General features: G+C 38.9%; 1 protein-coding gene across 1 annotated transcript; it reads right to left on the reverse strand.

Moving 5' to 3' along the window:
- Positions 1 to 1,444: 1,444 nt before the first annotated feature.
- si:dkey-72l14.3 (Glyco_hydro_56 domain-containing protein) lies at positions 1,445 to 8,751 on the reverse strand. Its single transcript, XM_042492681.1, has 6 exons — positions 8,149 to 8,751; positions 5,732 to 5,980; positions 4,626 to 4,772; positions 3,743 to 3,829; positions 3,203 to 3,397; positions 1,445 to 1,840 (listed from the first exon to the last, which is right to left on the reverse strand). Exons 1-6 carry the CDS (start codon positions 8,749 to 8,751, stop codon positions 1,445 to 1,447), a joined length of 1,677 nt encoding a protein of 558 aa, XP_042348615.1.
- Positions 8,752 to 24,776: the final 16,025 nt, after the last annotated feature.

Here is a 24,776-nt window from a genome sequence, read left to right on the forward strand (position 1 = left end):
TTTGACTCTCGAGCTAAGTAAAATTGATTAACAAAAACAAAAAGATTTTTAAAGGGATAGTTTAGATCTCTTGAGGTGTGGTGATATGAGGTACTTATCCTTCGTCAGTGTATTACAGGAGACTGTGGTCTGCACACCCCAAGTTTGGAGAAACAGTCAGGAGTACTGACGCAGAGGTTTAACAATGTGCTGCTGTGGATGAGGGCAGCAGCAAAATGTATTTTTTATCCTCCTAAAAAAATCAGTACTAGTTTAGAATATTTTCCCTGACTCACCTTGCCGTCGGACAGCCCTATCCAACAGGGAAATGAAGCTGTTGCATCCATCTGTGCTCTCCTCAAAGCCACCGAACTCCTTTGACAAAAACTATGATAACCTCACACACCTCCCTCAAATATGGGAGTTGTTCGTATGTTTTTGAAAAGAGCATAGTTATCAGCTTCAGTTCCCCATCAGAATGGGCTTCAAGGTAAAGCTGTGGAAATATTCAAAGTAGAGCATACATTTAAACTGATACTTATATTTTTAGATGGCCAAAATGTGTCTTGCTGCAGTACAGCTTCCATGGCTGCTCCTGCCTGCTTCTCTAAATTTGGGGCGTGCTGACCACCATCTTTTGTAGTATGGATAAGAACTTCATACAATCCCACTTCAAAATCATAACTATCCCTTTAAGGCAGATTAAAGGACAGGTTCACTCAAATTACAAACAAACGTAAGGTATCCCTCATCTCTCTGGTATCTAGCAATGCAGATAGTTTGGGTTTCATTGTATATTTGTCTCTTAGATTTCTGTTGCCACCCCAATACAGTAAAGGCAAATGGAAGTTATTTCTCTCACAGAACTGAACAATTACAAAAATATATCTTTCCAGAAACCATGTACCAGTTACTTAGGATAATGTATACACCTCACTGTCAACAGTTATCATCGGATCTACTTAAATACTCCTTGAGAAATCTGTGAAATGTTTTTTGACCGACCCTTTAACCCAACACATTTGCTGAATCGAAAGAATGATGAAATCATTTCCATATAAGAAAGGACACACACGTAAATATATAACAAAATGTGCAAAGGAAATAAAACCTGAGTGCAGGTTTTACAGACTGCTTTTTTTGTTTTTGTGTTCACCGTATTATGATTGATTTAATATGACAATAAATTCACACTAGTATGTAGCATCTCCTTTCTCTTGAAAGGTTTAAATACAGCTGGTGGAAACTGGAAAAGTGACAAGTGTTCCTACCACAACTGTGTCTTGGCACATTCAGTGATAGGTTTGGAGCTCCAGCTGTGAACATTTGTTGTTGTCCTTTTCTTTATGATACTCTACATAGCAGCACACCTGCAGCTTGCAGGGATTCAGTGTCTTGCTTAAGGGCACTTCTGACGGGCTCATGTTGCAGTTACAGCCCAGACCTTCCAGGTGAAATTCACATTTTAATGTTGGAGGTATAGACGTCCAACCAGCAGAAACAGCACAACAGTCAGGGTTGGGGCACTCAGTGAGTTCGTCCCACTGTCTGTAGATACTTCCAGTAAAGGCGTCTGACTTGCGGTACCAGGTGAACTGGTTCCTCTTAACTCAGTCACAGAGGCACCTTGTGTTGTAGAAGTGGTGGTAGATGTGATTGTAGTCCCGATTACATCTCCAACATTTTCTTTTACTGTAACCCCAACAGAGACTCCGTCTTTGGGGGACTGCTGGTCTGAGACGTCCCCGTCTGCCGTCTTGTACCACTGGCACTGGAAGTCCGTCTTCCACATCTCAGCTGGGTCTGGTTCAGCTGGTTTGGTGTTTGTGTCCGGCTGATCTGTGGTTTTTGCCGCCTCTGCCTGAGATTTTAGAAAGAAAATGTTGTAAGCAATATCAGTCTGAAAACTGAAGATGAAATATTGCGCCTTAAATTCAAAAGGACATAAACTTTCTCATAGTGCTCTGCAGTTTCAGCAATATTCATTCTTTCTATTGTGTTGTACCTCTGATGACAAGTGAATATTACAGAAGCCAGAGATTTCCAAAAAGTGATGAATGTTCGCAGAGAACACAATGTTCCTGTGTTCAGTCTCCACTGGATCTTTATTGTGTCTCAGATACAGTTTCCCTCTCTGCTTTCTTACTGTCTGAAGGCAGAAGATCCTCAGGCAACTGGACTCCCTGCTGTTGTCTTGGTTATCTTCATCAGTCGTGACTCAAACAAGCTGCTCTGCCTCCAATTCTCCACACAGGCAGAACATAAGTTTGGAAAATGTGTCTATTTGTAAATGTTCCTTTCACCATGCGTACAGAGGTTTTTGTAAATGAACTCATCAGTGGCAGTAAAGGGGAAAAGTCAAAGAGGCTATTAGAGCTTTTCCTAAAAAGCTTCTTCTTTTCAGCACATTGTACGCTATCTTACATCACACCATCATGTGTTTGTTAACCTCTCTAACGGCATGATTACACTGTGAGTACTGCACGGCTTGCTTCTCAGATAATATAGTGATTAAAGGCTAAATACACTGTAATATGTACTAATTTGACGACATTTAGCAAGTATGATTTAAATGTTGTTTTAAATATAATATTACACCTGAAATCTATCCTGTTTTTAGTCTTTTGGTTCATTTTGTAGAAAGAAAAAATGTGTTTAATGAACTTTTAAAGAGGAAAAATGAAACGCCAACATGTGGTTTACATTTTGTACTACCTTGTCATCTGCAAGTGCCTTCATCATTCCAAGTATTAATTGTAAAGAGGATTGTTATTTGGCTAAAACTTCACTTTGAATAATTTATGTCAACTAGAGACTAAACGTAAAAAGCTGCACAAACATCAGCCTCCAAAATGACCTTAAAGTTAAATCAACACCTCTCTAAAGCAAATTGAACAAAAACTGAACTTTATATTTGCCAGGAATTTAGGATTTATCACTGAGCAGTTGTGATAGTAGTTTTTGTTATGTGTAACTTATTAACTGGAAACAGTAAAAGTTCCATGTGTAAGACTTTTAGGGTCACCACACCAAGGACAGAACGAGTCTCGTTTATATCTGAACAACAGCCTGCCAACGGCTATTTACGGCTCATTGTAGGAGTGGGCTTTGAGCTTGTGCTTGTGCACAGGATTAATGATATCTGCAGTATAGCAGATAAACAGAGCTTTATACATTCAGCACAAATGAATCTCGAAATCTACTTAAAATTGTATTGTCTTACCTTTTCTGTCACCTTCTCCACCACTTCGGATGGGGGTGGGAGGTGGAGGTAGGCAGAGCTTTCTGGATTTTGACGGACGCATCGGCCCTTTCCCTGGCACAGAGAGGCTGAGCAGAGTCGAGTTGCCGTGGTTACGTTGATGGAGTAGGGTCCCAGGACTTTACGGACGAACTCTGCCAGGTCCTGACACTCTCTCTGGGAAATGAACGGGCAGACAGTTCAGTGTAAACAGGAAGTAGGGAAAGTGGTAAATGCTGATAGATACAATGGACACTGTGTATATTTCCCTCCTAAGGTTAATTTTTTCTGAAGACATGTCATGATGTGCTTCTGATGCTGAAGAAAATGTTTGCCAACACAAAGCCAGCTTTACAAATTTAATCAGTGAGGTTAGAAAATGTTTAATGGTCAAATTATATGTTTATAAACTGAAATTCTGTCGGGAAAAACAGTCTAATTTATCATGTTTATAAAAATCAGTTGACAAACATGCAGCCATTCGTGGGTGTATGCACTTGATGTAAATGTATAGTTGTGTACCTCCGTTTTAGTCTCACTTCTCTCCCAGATGACAATTCCGGCTGTTCCCATGGCAGCACTCTCTCCTATGGTGCTAACCAGGTCTGCCTGCAAAAAAGAAATTATACAAAGAAGTTATGAAAGTCACAGCGCAGCACACTCTTTTTCAGCCGGTATCTCTGTACTTGTCATAGTATGATGCAGTATAAACACTATTACTCCTGTTTATTTCAGCCTAAATCAACGATGTGATGGTACAACTGTGAACCAAAAAGACACTTTTCATCTGTCTAATTATTCTCTTTTCAAAACAAAACTGTGAGACTTAAGAACCAAGGAATAGTTAGTGTTTTGATAAAATATGAATCCAATTCTGTCTTTCTTCCTTATTTGTTTTGCTCAAATCTCCTAAAACAGATATCTGCATATGTTTGCAGAATCTGTAGGGAAGGGGGCAAGTTTTTGGTAGACCGTTTGTAGTCTGAGTAGTATTGACAAGTAACAGTTTGTGTGAGACAGGACCTACTGATCGAAATACAACCTCACAATCCATTATCTATGGTCTGAATTATTCTGACATTTTTACGCAGATACCTGCAGAAGTGTATCCTCGAGTCATGTGACTCAGACTCGAGTCAGATTTGAGTCACACATTTCATAACTTTAGACTTGACAAAATCAGCAAAGACTTGCATCACAACTTGGACTTTGCCACCAAGTACTTGTGATCTCACTTCAACTTGAGCCTTTTGCCTTGTAAATACTTGATACCCTTTCCGCCGCACAGAAGGGGAAGTCTTGGCCCAGTTATCATTATCGGACCAATTACGGGTTACAAGATTGGTTTATCATCGATCCATGTGTAAGGCGCTTTGTTCAAATCCTGGATGTAAAGATATCTTACCTGTGACAGGAAAGTGTTAGTCGACGCGTAGAAACTCTTGACTAGTGGGAACACAGGAAGATCAAACGCAGACCCAGTCACAGATGATACTCGTAGTGCTTCTCTGATTTGACTGGACAAATAAAGCCTGGCTCCAGGGGCCCCGCTCTACAATAATAGGAAATCCTTTATTATAAATAACCCCTTGAGATTTACCATCTCGTTTTCAAGGGGGTCCTCAACAACAAAAAAATCCCATATAGCACAATTACACAAAACATTGAACAAAAAAACAAAAGTAAAGGAATAATTACACTGTACCAAATATGATAAAAACAAATGAAAACACAGTAATGACAAAACAAAAAACAAAAAAGACAAGAACCAGGCAACAAAAACAGAACAAAAGATAGTAATAAGACATACAAAATTATGAGAACAAACTGCAAATAGAGCTTGACACGGATCAATCAGTGATAGATTTGTGTGTCAGTGTTAGCATTAAGTAATAAAGTTATAAAAAAAATAACTAAACAAAATTATAGAGGTGTTATTTTGGACATGTACACCTGATCCCATAATAAGAAGACAGGGCATTTTTAAACGAATGGAAAGATTATATGAATTGAATATTTACAGATATATTATTCCAAACAGAAGGAGCTTTATACATCTAAAAAGGGGAAAGATTGTGCCGATTATAACAATACTCTAGTTTAGTTTGACTGTGAAGTCAGTATCTGGTCTCACAAAGATGTTGGTGTGCACCAGCTCTGACAAGAAGTTTTGTAACTTTTTACAAAACCTCACTGATAAACCAGACATGGCATTTTTCATCTCACTCATTTTTTGGTGTCACACTGGGAGTTGTCTCTCTGCAGTTGAGTAGATGTTAACTGCTCAGGGAACAAGCCTGAGTTAGACAGTTTTCACAACTTTTTGTGGCTTGATCTCTCTTTCCTCCTTTTTTTCTTCTCTGAGTTATGATAAGGGCTTTGTGCGCTCTAATATTTATTATTCTATTTATTATAATAGTAGGTTCAGATTAACTGGCACCATGATTAAAAACTGTCATAATACAAAAAAAGATGTTAAAAGACAAATAAAAGCACAGCACAGTTACCCACCTGCAGCTTCTCCAGGGTGAGGAGCGGGTAGAGGGCGGAGCACCGTTTCCATAGCCACAGAAGCTCGTCGTTAAGGGCCAGCTCTGTAGCAGGGCACTGGCCGGTGTAGTTGGCTAACATGGTTTGGGCAGGATCGCCGCTGTAGCAGCTGGGGTAAGGGGAGACACCCCATAATGCTTTGGGCCTTAACCTTTTGACCTCCCGCAGAGTCTCCATCATTACTGACTGTGCTGCTGCCTCAAAGTCCACCTGTGGTAAAAGATAGCAGGTCCTTTTTTAGTCCCATCCAGACATTTTCTCTTTTGTGATCTGAAAATGTTTTCAAGGTTTTAATCAAACTCAAAATCACAGGGTTGGAGATATGATAGTATTTATCATGAGATTTATCATGAGATTATAGAAATTAATCAGTTGTTTTTTGACCTTAAAGTTTCTACAATGAGGTAGCTATAATTGCAATATCTCTCGAGCATGTTGCAAATCAGTGTGAGCAGGACCGCTTCAGGGCAGTATTGGATTTATGGGATTTCTGCAGACATTTAAAGCAGCAGTTTGACACTTTGGGAAACACACTTATTTGCTTTGCTGTCAAGAGTTTGATGGGAAGATCGATACCACTCTCTTGCCTGGAGACAGAGGGACAGTTATCTTGGATTAGCATCTCTGAAGCTCACTTATTAACACACTTCATCTCATTTGTTTAATTGATACAAATACTGAAGAGTAAAAGCGATGCTCTGGTTATGTTGCAGGCATTTCTTGACCAGACCATAGATGTTTAAAGATAACTGGATACAGTGTTGGAGTTAGGGCCTCAGTCATTCCAATGAAAGTTGCTCGTGAAGCAAAAAAAATGGATTGATTTCCAGAAAATAACAGGATGGGTTTTTTTTTGTGCATCGTGGGGCTCATAGAGCAAGCGCACGGTTCCTTTAAGCCCACTCCCTTGCTTGGTCATATATATAAATGACAGTTCACAATAACTCTTGATTTGGCTATTAATACATTTTTACAACTTTTAGGACACAATGACATAAATAAGGGATATTTAAGTGTTCGCACTAGGAAGTTGATATACCTAATGATATTTGATCCATTGATACACGGACGTCTATTTTAAATCAATGGGATCATATGATGCCCCCATGACATGATGGACCTGATAGTTGTAATTCCATTGTTGGCGAATACAGGACAAATAGTCCAGCGGATAACTCCATGTGCAGATTTTACACTTTGGGCTTTGTATGGTTTAAATAAATAAATATTCTTATCTAAATATCTGCAAGAATACGTGTCTATATACAAAAATGTCATGTCACAGACATCGTCATGTGGTTTATTTATCTATAAATGTTTGGTCAATTGAACTTTACGCAAATTATATATATATATATATATATATATATATATATAATATATATATATGTGTACTGTATATACACATACCTTTATACTTTCACCCATACTTTACCATAAAATGGTCCAGTCATGGACAACAGCCTTTGACTGTCTTGGCCCTCTGATTGCATCTTTTTCTATTCAGCGTTTTTCACATTGACCATGAGCTTTTTGTGTGCATACTATAATACAGGAGATCATAGTCACTTTCCTTATTAATAAAGCGTCATGTTAATAAAACCTTTCCAATTGGACCGAATTTACCAGATGAAATATTTGCCTGCTATCAGACAGAATAGTTACTCGTTACACTCCGTTTACCAAAAGAAGAAATGTGAGGAGGGAAGGTGGTGGAGATTGGCAGGCACATGAGTGCACAACAGCAGAGAGTGAGGAACAGAAGAAAGAGTATTTACAGTATATAGTTACTTATTGTGATGACTTGCCCTGACAAAGTGGACCTTTGCATGATTTACTCAGCAGAAAGATAGCGTCAAAGTTGCAACATAAAGATAAAAACAACTTTACTTTGATTTCATCCTTGCCTGTATTCAGACCTTTGAATCTGCCCACTTCACAAAGTTGGAGTCCGTCTGTTCCTCTCTCACTGCTCCAGTGCCCTCATGTGCCTGCCATACTCCCATTTCTTCTTTTGCTACCTCTTTCAAAGGTGCACACATCATAACATCATAATGAAACATCATTGCCAATATAATAAGGATACTTTGGTGTAATGACCAAAAGCAAATGGTACCATAGCGGTCTTATTAGTGACCAAGTCCCACCGGATATTTGTCATCAAAGATTTTCTCTTGACTAAAGAACAAACACTATTGGCAGTTTTTTTTTTTTCCTGTATTGGCATCTTGCACACTCCACCATCTGCCAGCATCTTTGAACATTTCCTCGCCACTTCCACCCATGATCCTTCAACCTCTTTCTTATCTCTCTTTCCTTTTCATGTTTGCTTATCTTCCTTCTTTTTATTTCTTGCAAACTTGTTTTCCTCCTCTTACCTGTGACCACTTCTCCACCTCCTCTGGGGTCCAGTTAGGAAAGAATGTCTTCATCAGTTTTCTGGATGCTTCTAAATACATCGTCTGCTTCTCTCGGTTCCTTGACCACTGGGGGACCCACTCCGCCCAGCGCAGCACCCCCAATCCAAGGTACCTTGGGGCGGGTAAAGCTGCTTCTAAGTCCTGCTGTGTCTTCTGGAGGTGGCTGTCCAGCCGTGTGTGCTGCGGTAGCCCCCCATTGACCGGTGTGTCTTTGTCCATAAAATAAGGGTAGTTCCCCAGTGTGTCCTCATAAAAGACTGCCACACGGCCCTCCCGTTCCATCCCAAAAGATCTGGGATCTGGCCGAGCCGGGCAGGAAGAGTCAGGGATGCCCCAGAAGATGATAAAAGGCTGTCCAGACAGGAGAGGGGGGCGAGCTGGCTGGGGCGGACCAGCAATACCCAGGCAAGCAAAGGCAGCAAGCAGGAATAGGAGAGGCGGTAAAACTGGAGGTTGGACTTGAATGATGGCGGAAGACAAAGTATGAGTCCTGTGATTGTGAGGTGTCAGTTTTGGTTCTGACTTCGGGTCTGGACGCGACCGTGGCTCAGTCCACGCCATTGGAGCGGCCGCCTCTCAGGCTGTCACCCCTTTAGGCCCTCACAGCCAATCATGTCCCTGTAAAACACATGGCAAAAGTCAAACCTTCCTCAGTCATAGTTCGATATGGTCATGATCGAATAATGAGCAGCAAGCAGTGAAGGTGAGTGGAATTATTCCCTTGCATTATTTGTTGCTGATGACAGTCTAACAAAAGTAATCGGCACATACAAATCATAAAAACACGTTATCCTGAGCAATTAGGATAATTTATCCTGAGAGACCGCCACAAGCTTCAGGATATTGTTGCTTTACTGTTCTCTTACCAGCAAGGATCTCTTGATATTTGTGTCTCTCTTTTCTGTTTTGATATCCCCTTTATTTTGTCATTGCTGTGTCCTATTTTAAAAGCTTAAAATCCTCCCTCAGACTGTTCTTATCTTCTCTACCATCCGTCATCGCCCCCGTTTTAAGTGGGTGTATTAAAATCTGTGACAGATTAAAGAGATCTTCCCTCAGTCACACATGTCATGAGGAAAGTTGGTGTAGTTAATATTTTATACACTCAGTGTTGTAGGACACAATAGACGCTCAGTGGGGTCCAGGTTTTAAAATGCTTACAGATTGTGTACAAGGCTGTTCACAACAGGAAAGAAGGATAAATGCCGTCTTTACAACTGAGGCAAATACATATAGTTTCATACAGTACTTTGCCAAAGAAGGACAACTTCCTGTAGCAACTCATCTAAACTCTCCATCTTGCTTTTTTCCCCACACTCATCTGCCACAACACTAGTGACTGTCGACAATGTCCATGTTGGCCAAAACCACAGAGATAGAAAAAATGACCATCTTTATCATAGGGATTTTGTGACAAAACAGGATTTGGTGACTGAAAAAAAACTGTGAGATGCTGAGCTAATAACATCCAAAATATTTGCATGTAACATCACATGCTATCATAGAGTGCATTTAGTAATTTTACACCTGTGACCATTGACATGCTCTCGTTACCATTATTGCTGTGCATCTCTCCCCCTCTCTTCCCCTCTCTCCTCTCTTTCTTTTTTCTTTCTTTTTTGTTATTATTGTAATTTGATTGTTATTTACAACATCTGTTGCACATCTGTCCATTCTGAAAGAGGGATCCCTCCTCTGCAGCTCTTCCTGAGGTTTCTTCCACTTTTTTGCCCCGTTACAGGTTTTTTTTGGGACGAGTTTTTCCTTAGGCGATGTGAGGTTCAAACGACAGAGGGTTGTCGTATGCTCTAAAGCACTCTGAGGAAAACTGTGATAAGGGGCTTTATGAATAAAATTGAATTGATTTATTGATAGATTGTAATCACATTACTATGTTTATGGATTTATTCACGTCAAGATAAACATATAAACATGTAAATGCATTTTTTGACCTCCAACAGCTTTTATTATACGGAAAAAAAATCCAAAAACCAAACCTAATTTTGCATAAAACACCAAGTATAAAATCATGCAGCTTAAATTATAAGAGAATGAAACATTTTAATTATGAACGATAAAAGAATCACGCCAAACATGTGATTACAGGACACAAAACTACAAGAAAAACACACACACACACACACACACACACATATATATATGTATGTGTGTGTGTATATATATATCTTCTTTCCATTATAAAAAGTGGGATTTTTGTAGTATTAATTTATTTAGTAATTCTTGTAGTTCTAGTTGATGCAGGATATAAAAAATCTATGTCACTCAGATGTCACTTTAAACAAATCTGCTTTTCTTTTTTCAGACTGGCATAACATCCAATTTATATACTGAGTTGTGAAATGCCAGATCTCATTTGGGCACATTAAGAACTTTGCTTCTTAAAATTAATGACAAACAACAAATAAACATATGATTTCCATACTATTTGTATAGTTTATCATCCTAAATGTCTTTATTCATTCCATATGTTGGCAAGCCGCTGTTACTCTCAGCAAACATGGCTTCTCTTAACAAATACTCTATGTTGATCTTTATAATTAAAAATGCAGCATCAAACCCATTCTTTCTTTGACCAAGACCCAAAAACGTTTTTTTTTTCATTCCAAATAATTATCCTTCCAGTCAGCCTGTTTTCTTAAGTAGCCAACTCTATAACTGAGGCACATATCTTCCAGTAAACCACACATTGGTCCCATCCTGTTCCTGCCCAAAATATATCTTTTAGCACGGATTCACACTGATTGACGTGAAGGTGTAATAATCAAATAAAGGACACACACACACACACACACACAAACACTATAATACTACTACTACTAATATACTATTAATATGACTAATAACAGTAAGAGAATTTTTGCAACTGGAAATTAAGTTTTATATCCTAAAATGTGCCAATTTTTCTCTCACAGCATCTTTTGTCCATCATGCAGCAGTTAAAATGTAGTTCAGAGGTGTTCTTGGTCTAAAAGAGTAGATTAGAATTTTGATGTAATGCAGTTCCTCTTGGCAGATACATTATGGTCCTCTATATGAGAGCCTGGCTGTCTTTTTATAGCATTTGTCTCACTCCAGGAAATGCCTCAGTGTCATTGTGAGACACTGACTTGAGCTGCTCAGAGAGCTCAGAGTTTGTTAACATATTGTCACATTTATCACACTATTTCCTTACAGTTGTCCTCGTGAGTCACATGATAATTTACATTCAGTGCTATGACACTAACAACACTGTGTGACTTGCTCAGCCAATAAAAAAACAGAAATGAAAATTAAGTAATACACGTCAGCGGCGCAGGTTCGTTCAGGTCAAACAGCTAGGGAGAAAACTGAGGGCAAATGTAGCTTAATTTACTCCAGCACTACACTGAGTACACTTTTGAAATCCTGCTATCAATTTTTAAATGTTTCTATTCGTGAGACCTCATCATTTTAGATCTGCTAGAATTCAGAGTGACATATGTTCAGCTTTTTAGAAGTTTACCTGACAACTGCAGTCAAGTACATATTACATGCAAAACATGCACTAAACTTAGGAAATATGTATTTTTGACAAAACCACAATTTGTTAGACCACCTGCAATTTGTTAATACTGGCTACATGTAGCCAGACACACATCAACAGAAGCAGGAAAACTGACAGACAGACACCTTTAAGATGCTTCCTCCCAGTGTGTGCTCATGCAGCTTTTAGATTGTTTATTCCACTGTGGATCATACAACTTCAAGTTTGGAGATGATCGAAAACATACGAAAGCAATGATAAGAGCACCGAAACATTGCAGAAGGAGTGCAGTTTGTACAGATGAATCCAAAACTAAAATTTAACTAAAATTCTCAACGTCCGGTTGTCTTCTTGACATTTAACATTTTTGGAGAAGAGATTGTGAAAACATAATTTCCCATAGCCTCTTGTTAAATCTAAATAAATCACTCAACTGGAATTTTTCTTTAACAAAAAAGTTATTTACCAGGATGGAAGTTTTGTTGCCTGTCTGTCATGATTTGACTTGATACCATGCTGTCATAAAAAAAAAAAAAGTATTATTTGAAATAAAGTTCTGCTCATGTAGTAGAGAGACACATGAGGAAGCTCTTCCATGTAGCAGACAGGTAGTTGTGGACCTGATTAGCGCAACATTTGGCCAACTGAGAGAAACATACAGTGTTGTTCCACATTCACACCGTAGGACTCAGGCAGCGCAAGATATGAGATAATGAGAACGGGAATGTTACACTTTTTGAATGATGTGTGGCTGAGTGGCAGCTTAAGCGTAGGCGTTATAATCAGGACAAAGTGTGAAAAAATAACAGCAGAGATATAAATTTAACTAACAGACAAATCTCCCCAAAAGCTATTTGGTGTAAAATCTTCTAACTTTGTGCAGCAAATGTAACTGATCCTGCTGTACCCGTTTGACACACACACACACACACACACACACACACACACAGAGAGAGAAACAAATTCACTGATATCTTCAGATAAGTGGCAAAATTGAAGTGGCTTCTAAAACTACAGAGAGTGGGGATGTGCTTAATAGAGACGGAGCACAACCTGTAAGCTGGTGCATTTGTTTGGGGTCTTGTTTGCCGTGTTCATGCCTTAAGTCCATATGAACACCCCTCTCATGTCGTATTTACGACCTGATTAGTGGAAGTTATCTGTAAGCTGCAGGTTCAGGAGTTGTGACATGTTTGCTGACAGAAATGGCGCAGGCCATGGACTACAATATTTTAGTGATTGATAAGTTAATATAGGCGTTTACAATTTTAGTTGTAGAGGGTTGGTCTTTGTAATTTTACAGTATTTCTTAGGAAAATGTTGATATTCCCAACGGCCTCATCTTTTTTTCCGACACCATGCCTTTGCATCTCCTGCATTACGTGACTCGCTAGCTTGCTAAATTGTTAGCGCTGGTGGCATCTAGACACCGACAGTAGCATCCATGAGCGATGCTCTCATGACTTAGCACTTGAACGCCAAGCATGTCATGTACGTGACTTTGAATACTGTACCTACGAGCTCACGAGTTTCTTTTGAATGCAACAATACTCTAAAACAACCACCAGAGGGGGCAAAGAGGGGCAAATTATAGGCAAAACCTGGTTTGGGGGCAGCTATGTCTTGGTAAAAAACAAATCCTTTCCATGGCACTATCCCCTCCAACAGGTTACTAACACAACATCCATGTTTAGAGTCTAAAAGCCAGTTGAAACACAACACAGCAATGGCACGCTAAAACACAACCCATTTTGTAATTTGTTGGTCTCCAAAAGTAGCCTGCAGCTTGGCAGACGTCTCACCTATACGTGACACGCCATCCACCATACTGACTGTAAAAATGTGACATTTGACTTTTTCATGACCACTGATGCTGCTGCGACTGTTGTCCATGTGGACAAACAAAAACTTCTGTTGTTTATTAGAACCCCATTATGAACCTTTTCCTCTCACCTACCACCCTAACACACTGTATTTGCCCCATGTCTCTCTCTCTGTGTCTGCTCTACAACTCTCCTGTGTCCTCTTGGGGAAGCCCGCCTTACACTTCACTTCTAAATCTCCGATCGGTGTTTGATTGGGTTGAGACCAGGTGACCGCGAAGGCCATAGCATATGATTCGCATTGTTTCCATGTATATCAAACTATTCAGTGATCTTACTATCCTTTTTGAAAGTGGCTTGTTTCTCCCCACTTATTGATTCAGATTTTTCATTTTCTGAGCCTTTTGTTTTCTTTACATTTTTTATCTTTTTGGTTTGATTACAGTCATGCTGAACACCACTGTATCATATTGTGTCCCATTACTCTGGTGTTAACAAAGGGCTGTAGCGTTTTCATGTTTGCCAGCAAGCAGAACTTGTCACATTTTGGTGAAAAAGGACCAGCAATTGCTTGTTAGCAGGGGAAACCTTTCTCCACAGCACAGATCGCTGCATGCTCTCTAACAAGCCATTAAAAAGGGAAATTTAACACTACGTGACGAGTGTCTGGTGGAGATAAAATGCAACTCAAAATGCCAAAATATTCTTCTAACATTAAATATACTATATACAAATAAATACAAAAGCTTTAAAGGAGGAATGAGGAGAATATATCAGCACCTTATTCCCTCTTAAAGGTCCAAAGACTTGCAGGTATTTTGTATTAGCCAGACTGATTAGACAGGTGGTGCTATGCTGACAATTATGTGATGTCACCAAACTCTATGGACCAATCAGAAACGTAAAAGTGTCCCTCAAGAGGGTGAAAGATTTGTCAATGCAGCTGCAGTAGAGTGGTAACATTCACACATATATAAACTGGCCACTGTGTGCTGTGTTTATAGTGTTTTAGTCCTAATTTATTTGTAAAATCTTTTTTGTTTATGTCTATGCTTCTGCTGAAGAGTCACCAAATTGACTTCCATTGTTTTTGACAGTGGGGGTGCACAGCCATTTCATTTTAGGTATAAACCCATTAGATTTTATTCCAGCATTTAACAACGTAAATAGGAATGCTTTAGATATTCAAAGGAGAAAATAACCCTTCCAACATCAACATTATTTTTTTTAATTTCTAAGTAACCTTTTTTAAAGGTTCTACACTGTGGATTGAAGGCCACAGTAATCCAGCAGGTTGCCACCTCAGTACAGTTTAAGCATTTAACTTATGTTCTTATCCACACGGATTTCCGAGGAACAGTTGAATAAGCTCCCAGATCACCAACATTATAATCCACTAAAACTAAGGAGGTCAGAGTTCATAGAAAGCAAAGTGTCCTGCAGTATATCAGTGTTTCTAAATCCAGCACATGTACATTTAAAAAATCTGTAAAAAATGCACTTTTATTGTTTTAATTATTAGAAAATCTATAAAATGTGATGTTAAATGATTTAGTAATGCTTTGTAATTGCATGTCTATATATTTGTCATTGTCGTTAAGGAGACATTTAAAGACTTACTCTTATTATCCACTGAATTGGATTATGAAGTTAAACGTGCCAGGTATCTGGTCTGAAACTGCTTATTTTTTATTCCAATAGCTGCAGTCCCGTCATACTGTATGTAATCCTTCACTCCCCGGTAGCTGTGAATGGTAAATGTGCTAGCTGCTGCTAATCTGTTCAGACAAAGCTTCTGGTCTGTGTTTACTCTCCTGTCTGGGCCGAAGCTGATCCTGAGCCCACCGCCTCCGCAGCTCAAAGCAAATACGCTCAACTTTAATGATTATACATCACGGAGGGTGTAAACTTCTTACTCTTTATTTTAGAGGGTCACTTTTAAAAATCAGTTCATTAAGTAATACATTATAAAGTAAAAGTGTTAAAAAAAACCCAAACATTAGTTAATAACACACTTTTAAATATTAAACATATCAATAATTCATGTCATTATTATGGTATGTCCCTCAGCCGAGAAGAAATTAATGAGCATATGGATTCAGCGTTTTAATTTTTTTTAGTCACGGTTTCTCAGTTTCTAATGTTTTTATCACACAGTTCATTTGTTTGCTCCTCTCCTGTGAAAGCCTCCATGCTGTGCCAATAACGCAAGGCGAGGAAATCTGTTATCTGAACCTGCTGGTACTCTGATTTGAGCTTGTCATCATCAAACAGTGTTTCAAAAAAATCTTATTTGGAGGAGAAAATATCCATTACAACAACGAAACCCTACTCATTACTTTAAAATTAAGATGTCGAGATCTTGTTTTAAAACTTTCATCTGGACCTGTGAGCTCACAGTCATTCTGGCTGCTGCTAACAGGTTTTCTTTTTCTGTTATAAATTTAGTTAAACTCTTATTCAGTTTTTATCACAAGACTGCTGTTTTTTTCCCACTATCATTTTCAGAAAAGAAACAGGCGAACACTGTCATATTGTTAAATTTAGAGCATTTAAGGAAGGAAGTGGATTTGCCTTATTGGAGGTCGATTACTGGTATTCTGCTTCCCCATGTTCTCTGGCTCCGCTGTTCGTGCTGTCGTTTGTGCTGCTGCTCAATGAAGGGAGAGGAAACACCGGTAGGATCCAATCAGGAGGTGAAATCAGCTAAGATTAGGACGATGCATGCGTCACTCCAATCCAATACCCAGAAAAGAACCAGTGCAGCCATGCTACAGCAACTCAATAAACAGTACATCAGTTTAAGTGTTATAGTACATTTAAATGTGCATGAGTAGTCCTTACAGTCCCGAGATCTGGTATTGTATGTATCTGATATATCAGTTATATCAGTTATGTGTGTAGCGTATATATAGTCTACATTCTTCATAGGTAGTTGTTAGTTAGGAAAGTGACAGTTGCTTTTGTTTGCTGAGAAAATGCATGGTTGGATATTAACATGTCTGGAAGGATTCCAGACAGTAGGAGCAGCCAGTTTTTGCTATTTTTGCTCACTGAAACTAAGTTTATTTATTACACCAAAGAGTCTAACGATGGAAATTCAGGCCAGCACAGTCAGGTCATATTTTCTCCTCGTCCCGCACTTTGGTTCTTGGCATGGTACCACGAACAGTGAGCTTCAGATATCCATAAAATTTGCTGTTAATCTTTGTGACCCCCTGAGCCAAAATCACTGTGATCACAGTTTCAGGAGTTAATAGCTACAACAAAATGTCTTGAATAAGATGTGTTGCCATCGTCATGTACATTTCTGTAATAATCATGAAATATGATCAAAGCGTTCATGTCAAAGTATTTGCCAGTGCTGGCATATTGGAATTACAGTTATTATAGTTGAAAAATTATCCACAATATCATAAACTATTCTATGATACTTTTTTCCTTTGAAGAGAGCCCATGACATGCATTTTTAGGTTCAAACTTGTATTTTGGGTTTAAAGCATGTTTACATGCTTTAATGTTCAAAAATGCATTTGTCTATGCTGGAACACCTGTCTCAGTCTCTCTCCTCTACTCTCTGTCTCTGCGCCGTCATTGCAGCCCAGGAATAAATGTCATGGAGAGCAGTGGCACTTTTTACTGTCAAAAATCAACAGTAGAACATTTTTTTTAACTAATAGCCTCATAACCAGGCATGTTCTAGCAGGAATATGATCCAAAATTAGGGAGAAATTTACAACATCCTTAACCAGATTATATGTTCCCCTGACTTTAGCATGTAGCTACATGTAACAGTTTACTTGCAGCTGGGGGAATAACTGTAACAGAGAACAGTAGCACTTTCTACCATTAAAAAAAATACCAATAAAACCATCTAAACCATTATCTTTACAACCAGTTCCAGCAGGAATATGATTCTAAATAGGAGAAAAAATAACAACATCAGCAACCAAGTTGAAATGTTTCCCCGTAGTGGGCAGATGGCTACATGTAGCAGTGGATGTAATGTAAACTCTTGTAGTAACGTGCCTGAAGCAGATGATCTGATAAAGAAATCTGCCACAAGCTGATGCCATCTTGTCTTAGAAGGAGAAAATGTTGTAAATGTTGTAAACAGAGTATTCAAAACAGTCTGAAGCCTAAAGTTTTTGCTCACAGGAATTACAGGTTTACTTCATTATTTCAAACTGTGGCCACATTTTATAAGAACAATGTAACAATATGTAAAGGTCAGAATATAAAGAAAAGCCTTATAGGTCCCCTTTAACAGAGGCATTAACCTTTTAGACATTAAAATCTTCTTCTTTATGCACCACTGCTTTTGTTGTGTAGCTCTTTCAAAACAGTAAACATAAATATATAACAACAGCAAGAATGATAATAATGACTACAACAACACATAGAATAAGTTAATGTAGCAAGTCAACCCAGTCATGTACAGTAGGCTAGCTGGTTATGTATAATCAAACACATAAAAAAACACAAACTTCTTCTCTTTGCTATTTAGGGGATTTTTTTAGTGATTACCCTTTTTTTTTACTTATTGTCATGCAGAATGTTGGTACTGCAGGTGCAGATTAGCCAGTGAGCTAGCCCCAGCACATTTACTCCAGTGTCCACTCCAATGTCAGAGTTATTAATGTACTCTGTCCCCTGAATAAACATTGAAAATGTGTGGGATGGTCAAAGCATTGAATAAAGAGCTCACAGTCAACAATAATCATTTTGTACTGAGCATAAAAATAACATTAATATCGCAGCAACAACTATAGTGGATTAATGGTAATGTCTTGTGCAGAGAAAGAAGTCACACTACCTCTGTGCATATGAGCTTATCTGTTTTTTGTTTTGGTTGCTGGGCTGGTTGTACATGTATGTTATTGCATGTTAGTCCTTCCCTGCATAGGCAGATTAAGACAGGATGGGCTCCTCGGCCTGGAAGCCTCAGGCCTATTCGGCAAAACACCTATGCTCCCTTCATGTTTCACTGGCAAGCTAACTGCTACCATTCTGCACTGCGCTTATAAAGCAGTTACCACTGCTAAAGGCATCTTGACCCACGGTGGCGGGACGACATTATTGTGTAAGCACAACTACCTAAGAAAGCTTTTGTTTTTTCTTTTTGATAGACACAATAATTTTTTTAAGACCACTGATTAAAAAACAAACAACTGAAATTTGTGACCTCCCAGAATTACAAAAAACTAACAAAAACATTTTTGCTTCACTGATGAGCCTAGATCTAGACGTCTGGATGGCTGCCCTCATCTCAGATTTGAATTCAGTGATTCAAACAGAATAATGGTTGAAACAAAAAGATAAGTCAGTTAGATAATGAGGCTCGTTCCGGCCCAGATGTCATGAATAAAACAGTAGTGGAAGAGGTCTGTGGTGCTGTGTTGTCATGTAATCAGTGATTAATCTATTTATGTGTTTTAATTTGGGATTTTACCTTATATACTTTACTGAATATACTTATATGTTTAAATATATTTGCAACTGTATCATTTGGTATAATTATATAATAATTGTATAATCACTTGTCTATTTGTTTTTTTGTAAATCAATGATTTTATTACATTACTTGATCATGATTCAAATTGAATTAAACAAACCAAAATACTAAAATATGATAAATTCTATAATGTCGTCTGCTGCATCAAGTCCAGACAAACTTACCAAGGCCAGGGTTGTTACTCTTCACAGTCTGGACATCATCCAAATCACTGCGCCTGACACTGCGATATTTTATTCCGCTTTCTTCTGTTTCATGCGTTACTCTCCCCGATAGAAAAAACAAGAAGTCCTGCTGGATTTGTGAGGGCATGGATAAGCCGTGCATGTATAACATGCAGCAAAAAGAAGCCTGACATCTGGAAGACGGAGATAGAGAAAGAGAGGGAGGGAGATAAAGAGACAGAAATAGACAAGAGAATTAAACAAGAGAGATAAAAGTGTCAGGAGAGGAAGAGGGGAGGGAAATAAGGGAAAAAAGACAGAAAAGAGGTGAAAAAATGAAAATAAAAATGAGGTAGAGGAGTTGAGAGACTGACCAGGAGGTATAGTGATGGTAGGCAGGTGTATGTGTGTGACCTCACCTTCACAGCCAGGCTAAGCTTCCTTACTGAGAGAAGGTAAGCGGGGTCAGTGTCGACCACGGCAACTCACATGACCAACGACACTGACCGTAATCCCATAATCCTCTGCTCTACCGCCACCGCTCTTGGCTAAACAAACACCCAAGCTGTAAAATCACACCTGTCCTCTTCCTCCTCCCCCTCACTCCCCTCCCTTCTCTTCTTCATCTTTCATCTCTTCTCATCTTCCTCTACCTCTCAGTCCCTCTCCTCTACTCTCTCACCTCACTTTTTCAATTACCTGCATTTTTTAAAAACTCCTTTTTTTCCTTTAACTTCCCTCCTCCTCTTCTTCGTTCTCCTCCCCCTCCGGCTTCTTTCCTGCCTCCCAAATCCCTCGCTCCCTAATCTCTTTTCTTCCACACTTGACTTTCTGTTGTTTTATATTGAACTTTTCTTTCAAGGATTCAGCAGCCACAAAAAAAAAAAACCACAAGCACCGTCTGGGTTGGTGTGACACAGCAATAAACCACCCTCTTTCTCTTTACTCTTTCCTCTCTCTGCTCTTTTACTCTTTATCTTCTCTCTTTGATGAATCACTTATATCTTTTCTCTCCCTAGTTCCCTGTCCTCCTGCATTATTGTCTTCCACTCTGTTGCCTAACACATTTGCATGCACCATGTATGAGCCTTTAGAAAGCACTCTGGTTTGCACAAGAGCAGAAGTCCACAGCCACACTAGCTCCCCCGTGAGGATTTAAACGAGTGGTGACTTGCTGCTGGTGATTAAAAAGTTGGGATAGATTCTCAAAGTAAAATAAATGAATTTGTCACATGGCAGTTCATCCAGTAGGTTTTGAGATCACTTGACTCTGGTGGACAGAGGAAAATGACTGACCGACCACCTGACGTTGGCATATGTAGAGCAAAGCTGCATGAGGATGATTTCTGAGTGTGGTTGTGAATGCTCCGAGTAAAACTTTTGTTTCGACATGCAAAAATGTTATTTGAGTGAAAAGTTGAAGCTACATATAACTGTTGAGAGAGCTTGGATTTTATCCAGAGTGCTTTATGTAAACGTCACTATAATATTGCCATATTGCCATATTCCCTGTAGTATCTATCTATCTATATACGGAGCAACAGACGCTCACCAACGGCCTGACATTAACCCATAGCTGACTGTTGGCTTGCTGTGTCAGGGCCCTAACATTAGATTGGATAGTTTGAAGCAGGTATGGCTGAATGAATACAGCATGATACGGAGCTGTGGAACAATATGTGCTGAGTCACTCACTAAGACTGACAAAATACACATTGAGTAGTTCACACTAGTGAATATTAATACTTCACTATAAATAATTTATATAGCTATAGTTATAGACATGCCATGGACATACCATGGACATGCGACTACCCATGAGCAAATCGCGAAGTGAAATTTTATATATAGCCATTCACCCCAAATCACATTTGATTGGAAAAAAGTATGCATGCACCCCCAAGTTAATGACAAGCAATTAAAAATATGTCAGTGTTTACAGGAAATGGGAGGATGGGTTTTGTTGTAACACTGTCCTTAATGATCTTTATAACATGTAAAGTTGTTATTTCTACTCCTGTCATGCATATAGATGACTATGACTCGGGATAATGCATGCTGCTATGTTAATGGAGGACTTGGTTGATCTTGCACATTTTATATCGCCTATATTTGTGTTAGAGGCATACAACATACACATAATACATCAAAATACATTTCCACCATGTCTGGCTTTTGTGCAGCAAATCACATATTTATATTCTCCATCTAGCAGCCTCATTTCTGCCTATATTCTATTCCTCACTACATCATCTTTCCCTTCATTGTTTTTGTCTTTTTTCATTTTGCCCCTTATATTTCCATTCCGGTCCTTTATTTAGGCTCCATACCTTTCGCATTCCATCTCTCTCTTCTAAGTTACCTGTCATTTTTTCCATTAGAGCTGTCACTGCACACAATAGCTAATAACCTGGTCAAAGAATTGCACCTGTGCTCTCATGCTTTTTCTATAAATTCCCCCTTTTTTTCTCCCTCGTGTCGCTGCTGGTCTATTCTTCAGATTTTTACCCTGTTAACTGTCACAGTCCCTGCTGCTTATAGCATTTTATGTTTATTTTTATTTATTTTTAAGATAATTCTTCTCTGCAGCACTATCAATAAGACAATTGGTTAAGAAAATTTAAAATGCAATATCAAGTCTGGCAATCCTCCTTGTGATCTACTCATTTCTTTATATCATCATACATACCTATGAATATTGGCTTTTGACACCTAATATGTTGCTTATAAGCATCCCTCATATGTCCCCTGTGCCTGTTGAATGCTTATTTATGTTTGTGGAGTTTAGTGGATTCCTCACAGTGTCTGCATCTAGCTAATGCTCATGGAGCTTAAATTTATTTTATTCCCACTGAGGCTTCCTGCACTAAAAATACATGCATTGCACCACGGGGAATGCTGGATAAAAGCATCCACCACACGCTGAGCAGCAGGATATACATGGATTCTGTGTATATTGATGTCAGCATTTGTGTTGTCTCTGTGTGCTTGCATGTTTTCCAGGTCCCCAGTTGTTGTAGACAGTCTTTCTTCTCTGTGTTTTTATGTATTTATTTATTTGCATGGCACTCTAGATATATTGTATTAACTATTTGCTTAACTTTGTGAATCTGGTTTATTTGAAAATATATCTGTTTAGGTGTCTTGCTTAAGGGCAACTCAGCAACAGTTATGAGGGGGTGACTTTAATCCAGCCCTTACATTAAAATAGCACAATTGAAATTCAAGTTTTTACAAGTGAAATTTGATTATTTAAGTTGAATTATTTTACGTTTGTGCGGTGGCGGATCTTCCTACAGGCTTCATAGGCAGCCTAGGCAGCTTGCTTGGATTACACAAAGGTGACCAACAATACCTTAAGGTTAAACACACAGGGGCCATCATGGGCACACATGCAACCCTACACGCCAGTCAGATTATGAGTATTCAATACCCTCAGGTTATCCCCTTTGCTCTGAGGCCATGTTGCCCTGGAAGCAGATCAGCAAGGGGATGATGATGGTGATTTCAAAAGCTGGCGTATACAGATAGAAATAGGACACACTGGGAGCAGATAGGAGACAGGAAGCTGATAAGGAGGCAGGAAATAGATAAGAAGAGAGGGGGAAGATAAGGAGCTACGATTCATGGAGCAGCTAGGAGGACGGATTTGCAGGTTTTTGTACAATTAAATCTATTCACATACTGCTGGATGATGAGATATCAGCATCCTGATGATTGATTATTGCAGTTTAATAGTAACATATAGACTGCTGGGCTGCAACCTGCTCACCGAGACGTTTTACGCAGCCTGGTCTCACTTGTAGAGCATTAAAATATGCCTCGTGTTCCCAGTGTTATTGTTTAGCATCTGTGTGACATGCACCACGCTTGCCATCAACTCTGATATGAACGATATGATATGGATCTGTGTAAATAGTAGACGCTCAGAGAAACAAACATAGTTTAAAAAGTAACGAAACCCCCATACCACTTTTTTTCAGTTGAAAAACAATATGTATATGTATGTACCTGAGTGAATCATTAACACTATTTAGTAGTGTTAATGATTAATTCAGGTCCTACTCTTGAAATTTGAAAGCAAAGTATTAAAATTCTACATATTGTTTATAAATATGCACAGTGAGTGCCCTCTAAAGGTTGAAACCTGCTATTGCAATTAAATTTTGCTATTGGCTGATCCTGGTAGCAGGAGCCTGCTTTCATCACCAACAAAGTCCAGTGTCACTGCTCCATCTCTGCCCTCTCACCAACTGACTAGTTTGTATATGTACAGGGTGCAGGGAGGTGGTGTGGATCAAGAGGGGGCACAGTTGGATGACTGGGTATGTCTCAGCCCCCCTCACAGCCCTGCCCGTATTTGAGACTTTTTTCAAATTCTAGGAAGGAGGCACTCAAGCCAAAAGCCGACATCTGTGATTTTTTCTGAGCCACAATCAAGTTGTTTTGTTGCTTTAACCCAGCCGTCGACCCCTCTTATGACCCCTTCCTGCATCAAAATAGAAAGCAGAAGGCTGCCCATGGGTGTCATTTTAGAAACGCCCAAACACAGCAAAATATAACAAGTAAGGATGAGAACATGAATGAATTGTATCCACGTATATACATCATTAACCTTTGGACATTTTCCTATGTTTGAAAATGCATCCACCTCTTTATTAACAAATTGTCAGTTATTGTGATGTGCATGTAGCCCTGATTCAGGTTAGGGGTGTAACGATCCATCGATCTGCATCAAAATATTGATTAAATGAGCAACCAACATGTATCATCTATGCAAAGTGTAAACATCAATCCATATCATCCTCATTCAGGCGCATCCTCAATTTGAAATGCTGTGCCAGCGTCGGCCAGATAATGGCGAGCAGCCGAGAGAAAGATGAGATGGATAACGCTGTACTGGGGAATAAATCATCATGGTGGAAATGTTATGTTTTCAGAGAGATTGCGAGTCACTGAAAAAACATGCATGTAGACTGAAAATCATCTGTGCTATTCTGTCGGGAGATGCAGTGACTTAAACCAGCGGTGAGTAAGACAAAGCAAAAATAATAGTAAATTTGTTCTGAGTAGAGGAAAAGTTCGCTAGCCGCTAAGCTAATTTCTGCAATGTAAAATGCCATAGGCTTATGCTAATAACGTTAGCATGTTGTGTATGTGGGGGAAATGTGACCTTCAAAAGACAGCAGTTTTGTCTATAATCCTTGACAGTTATTATTGAGTTTTATATTTTAGTGAAAAGATTTTATTGTTAATCCACATTTTGAGGATACTGGGAGAAGTTTGTCTTCAAGTCAGACAGCCCTGAAGTGTAAGGAAAAAGATCATGGTTTTAATTCAAATGAAAATATTATTTTCCAGATAATATTGTATCGCGATAAAACTGGTGATTTATATCCCTAATTCAGGATACCAACATCATGAAACATAAAACTGTCATAGCCTGCTACATGTCATAGTAAAGGGCTATCAGGGGTCTTGAACATTTCAGTCACTTCAGCATTGATTAAATATCAAGAGATAGTTAAACCTCCCCTATGATTTTGTTCTTCTGGGCAGTT

Source organism: Plectropomus leopardus, chromosome 8, assembly GCF_008729295.1.
Source record: "Plectropomus leopardus isolate mb chromosome 8, YSFRI_Pleo_2.0, whole genome shotgun sequence".
NCBI classification, from domain to species: domain Eukaryota; kingdom Metazoa; phylum Chordata; class Actinopteri; order Perciformes; family Serranidae; genus Plectropomus; species Plectropomus leopardus.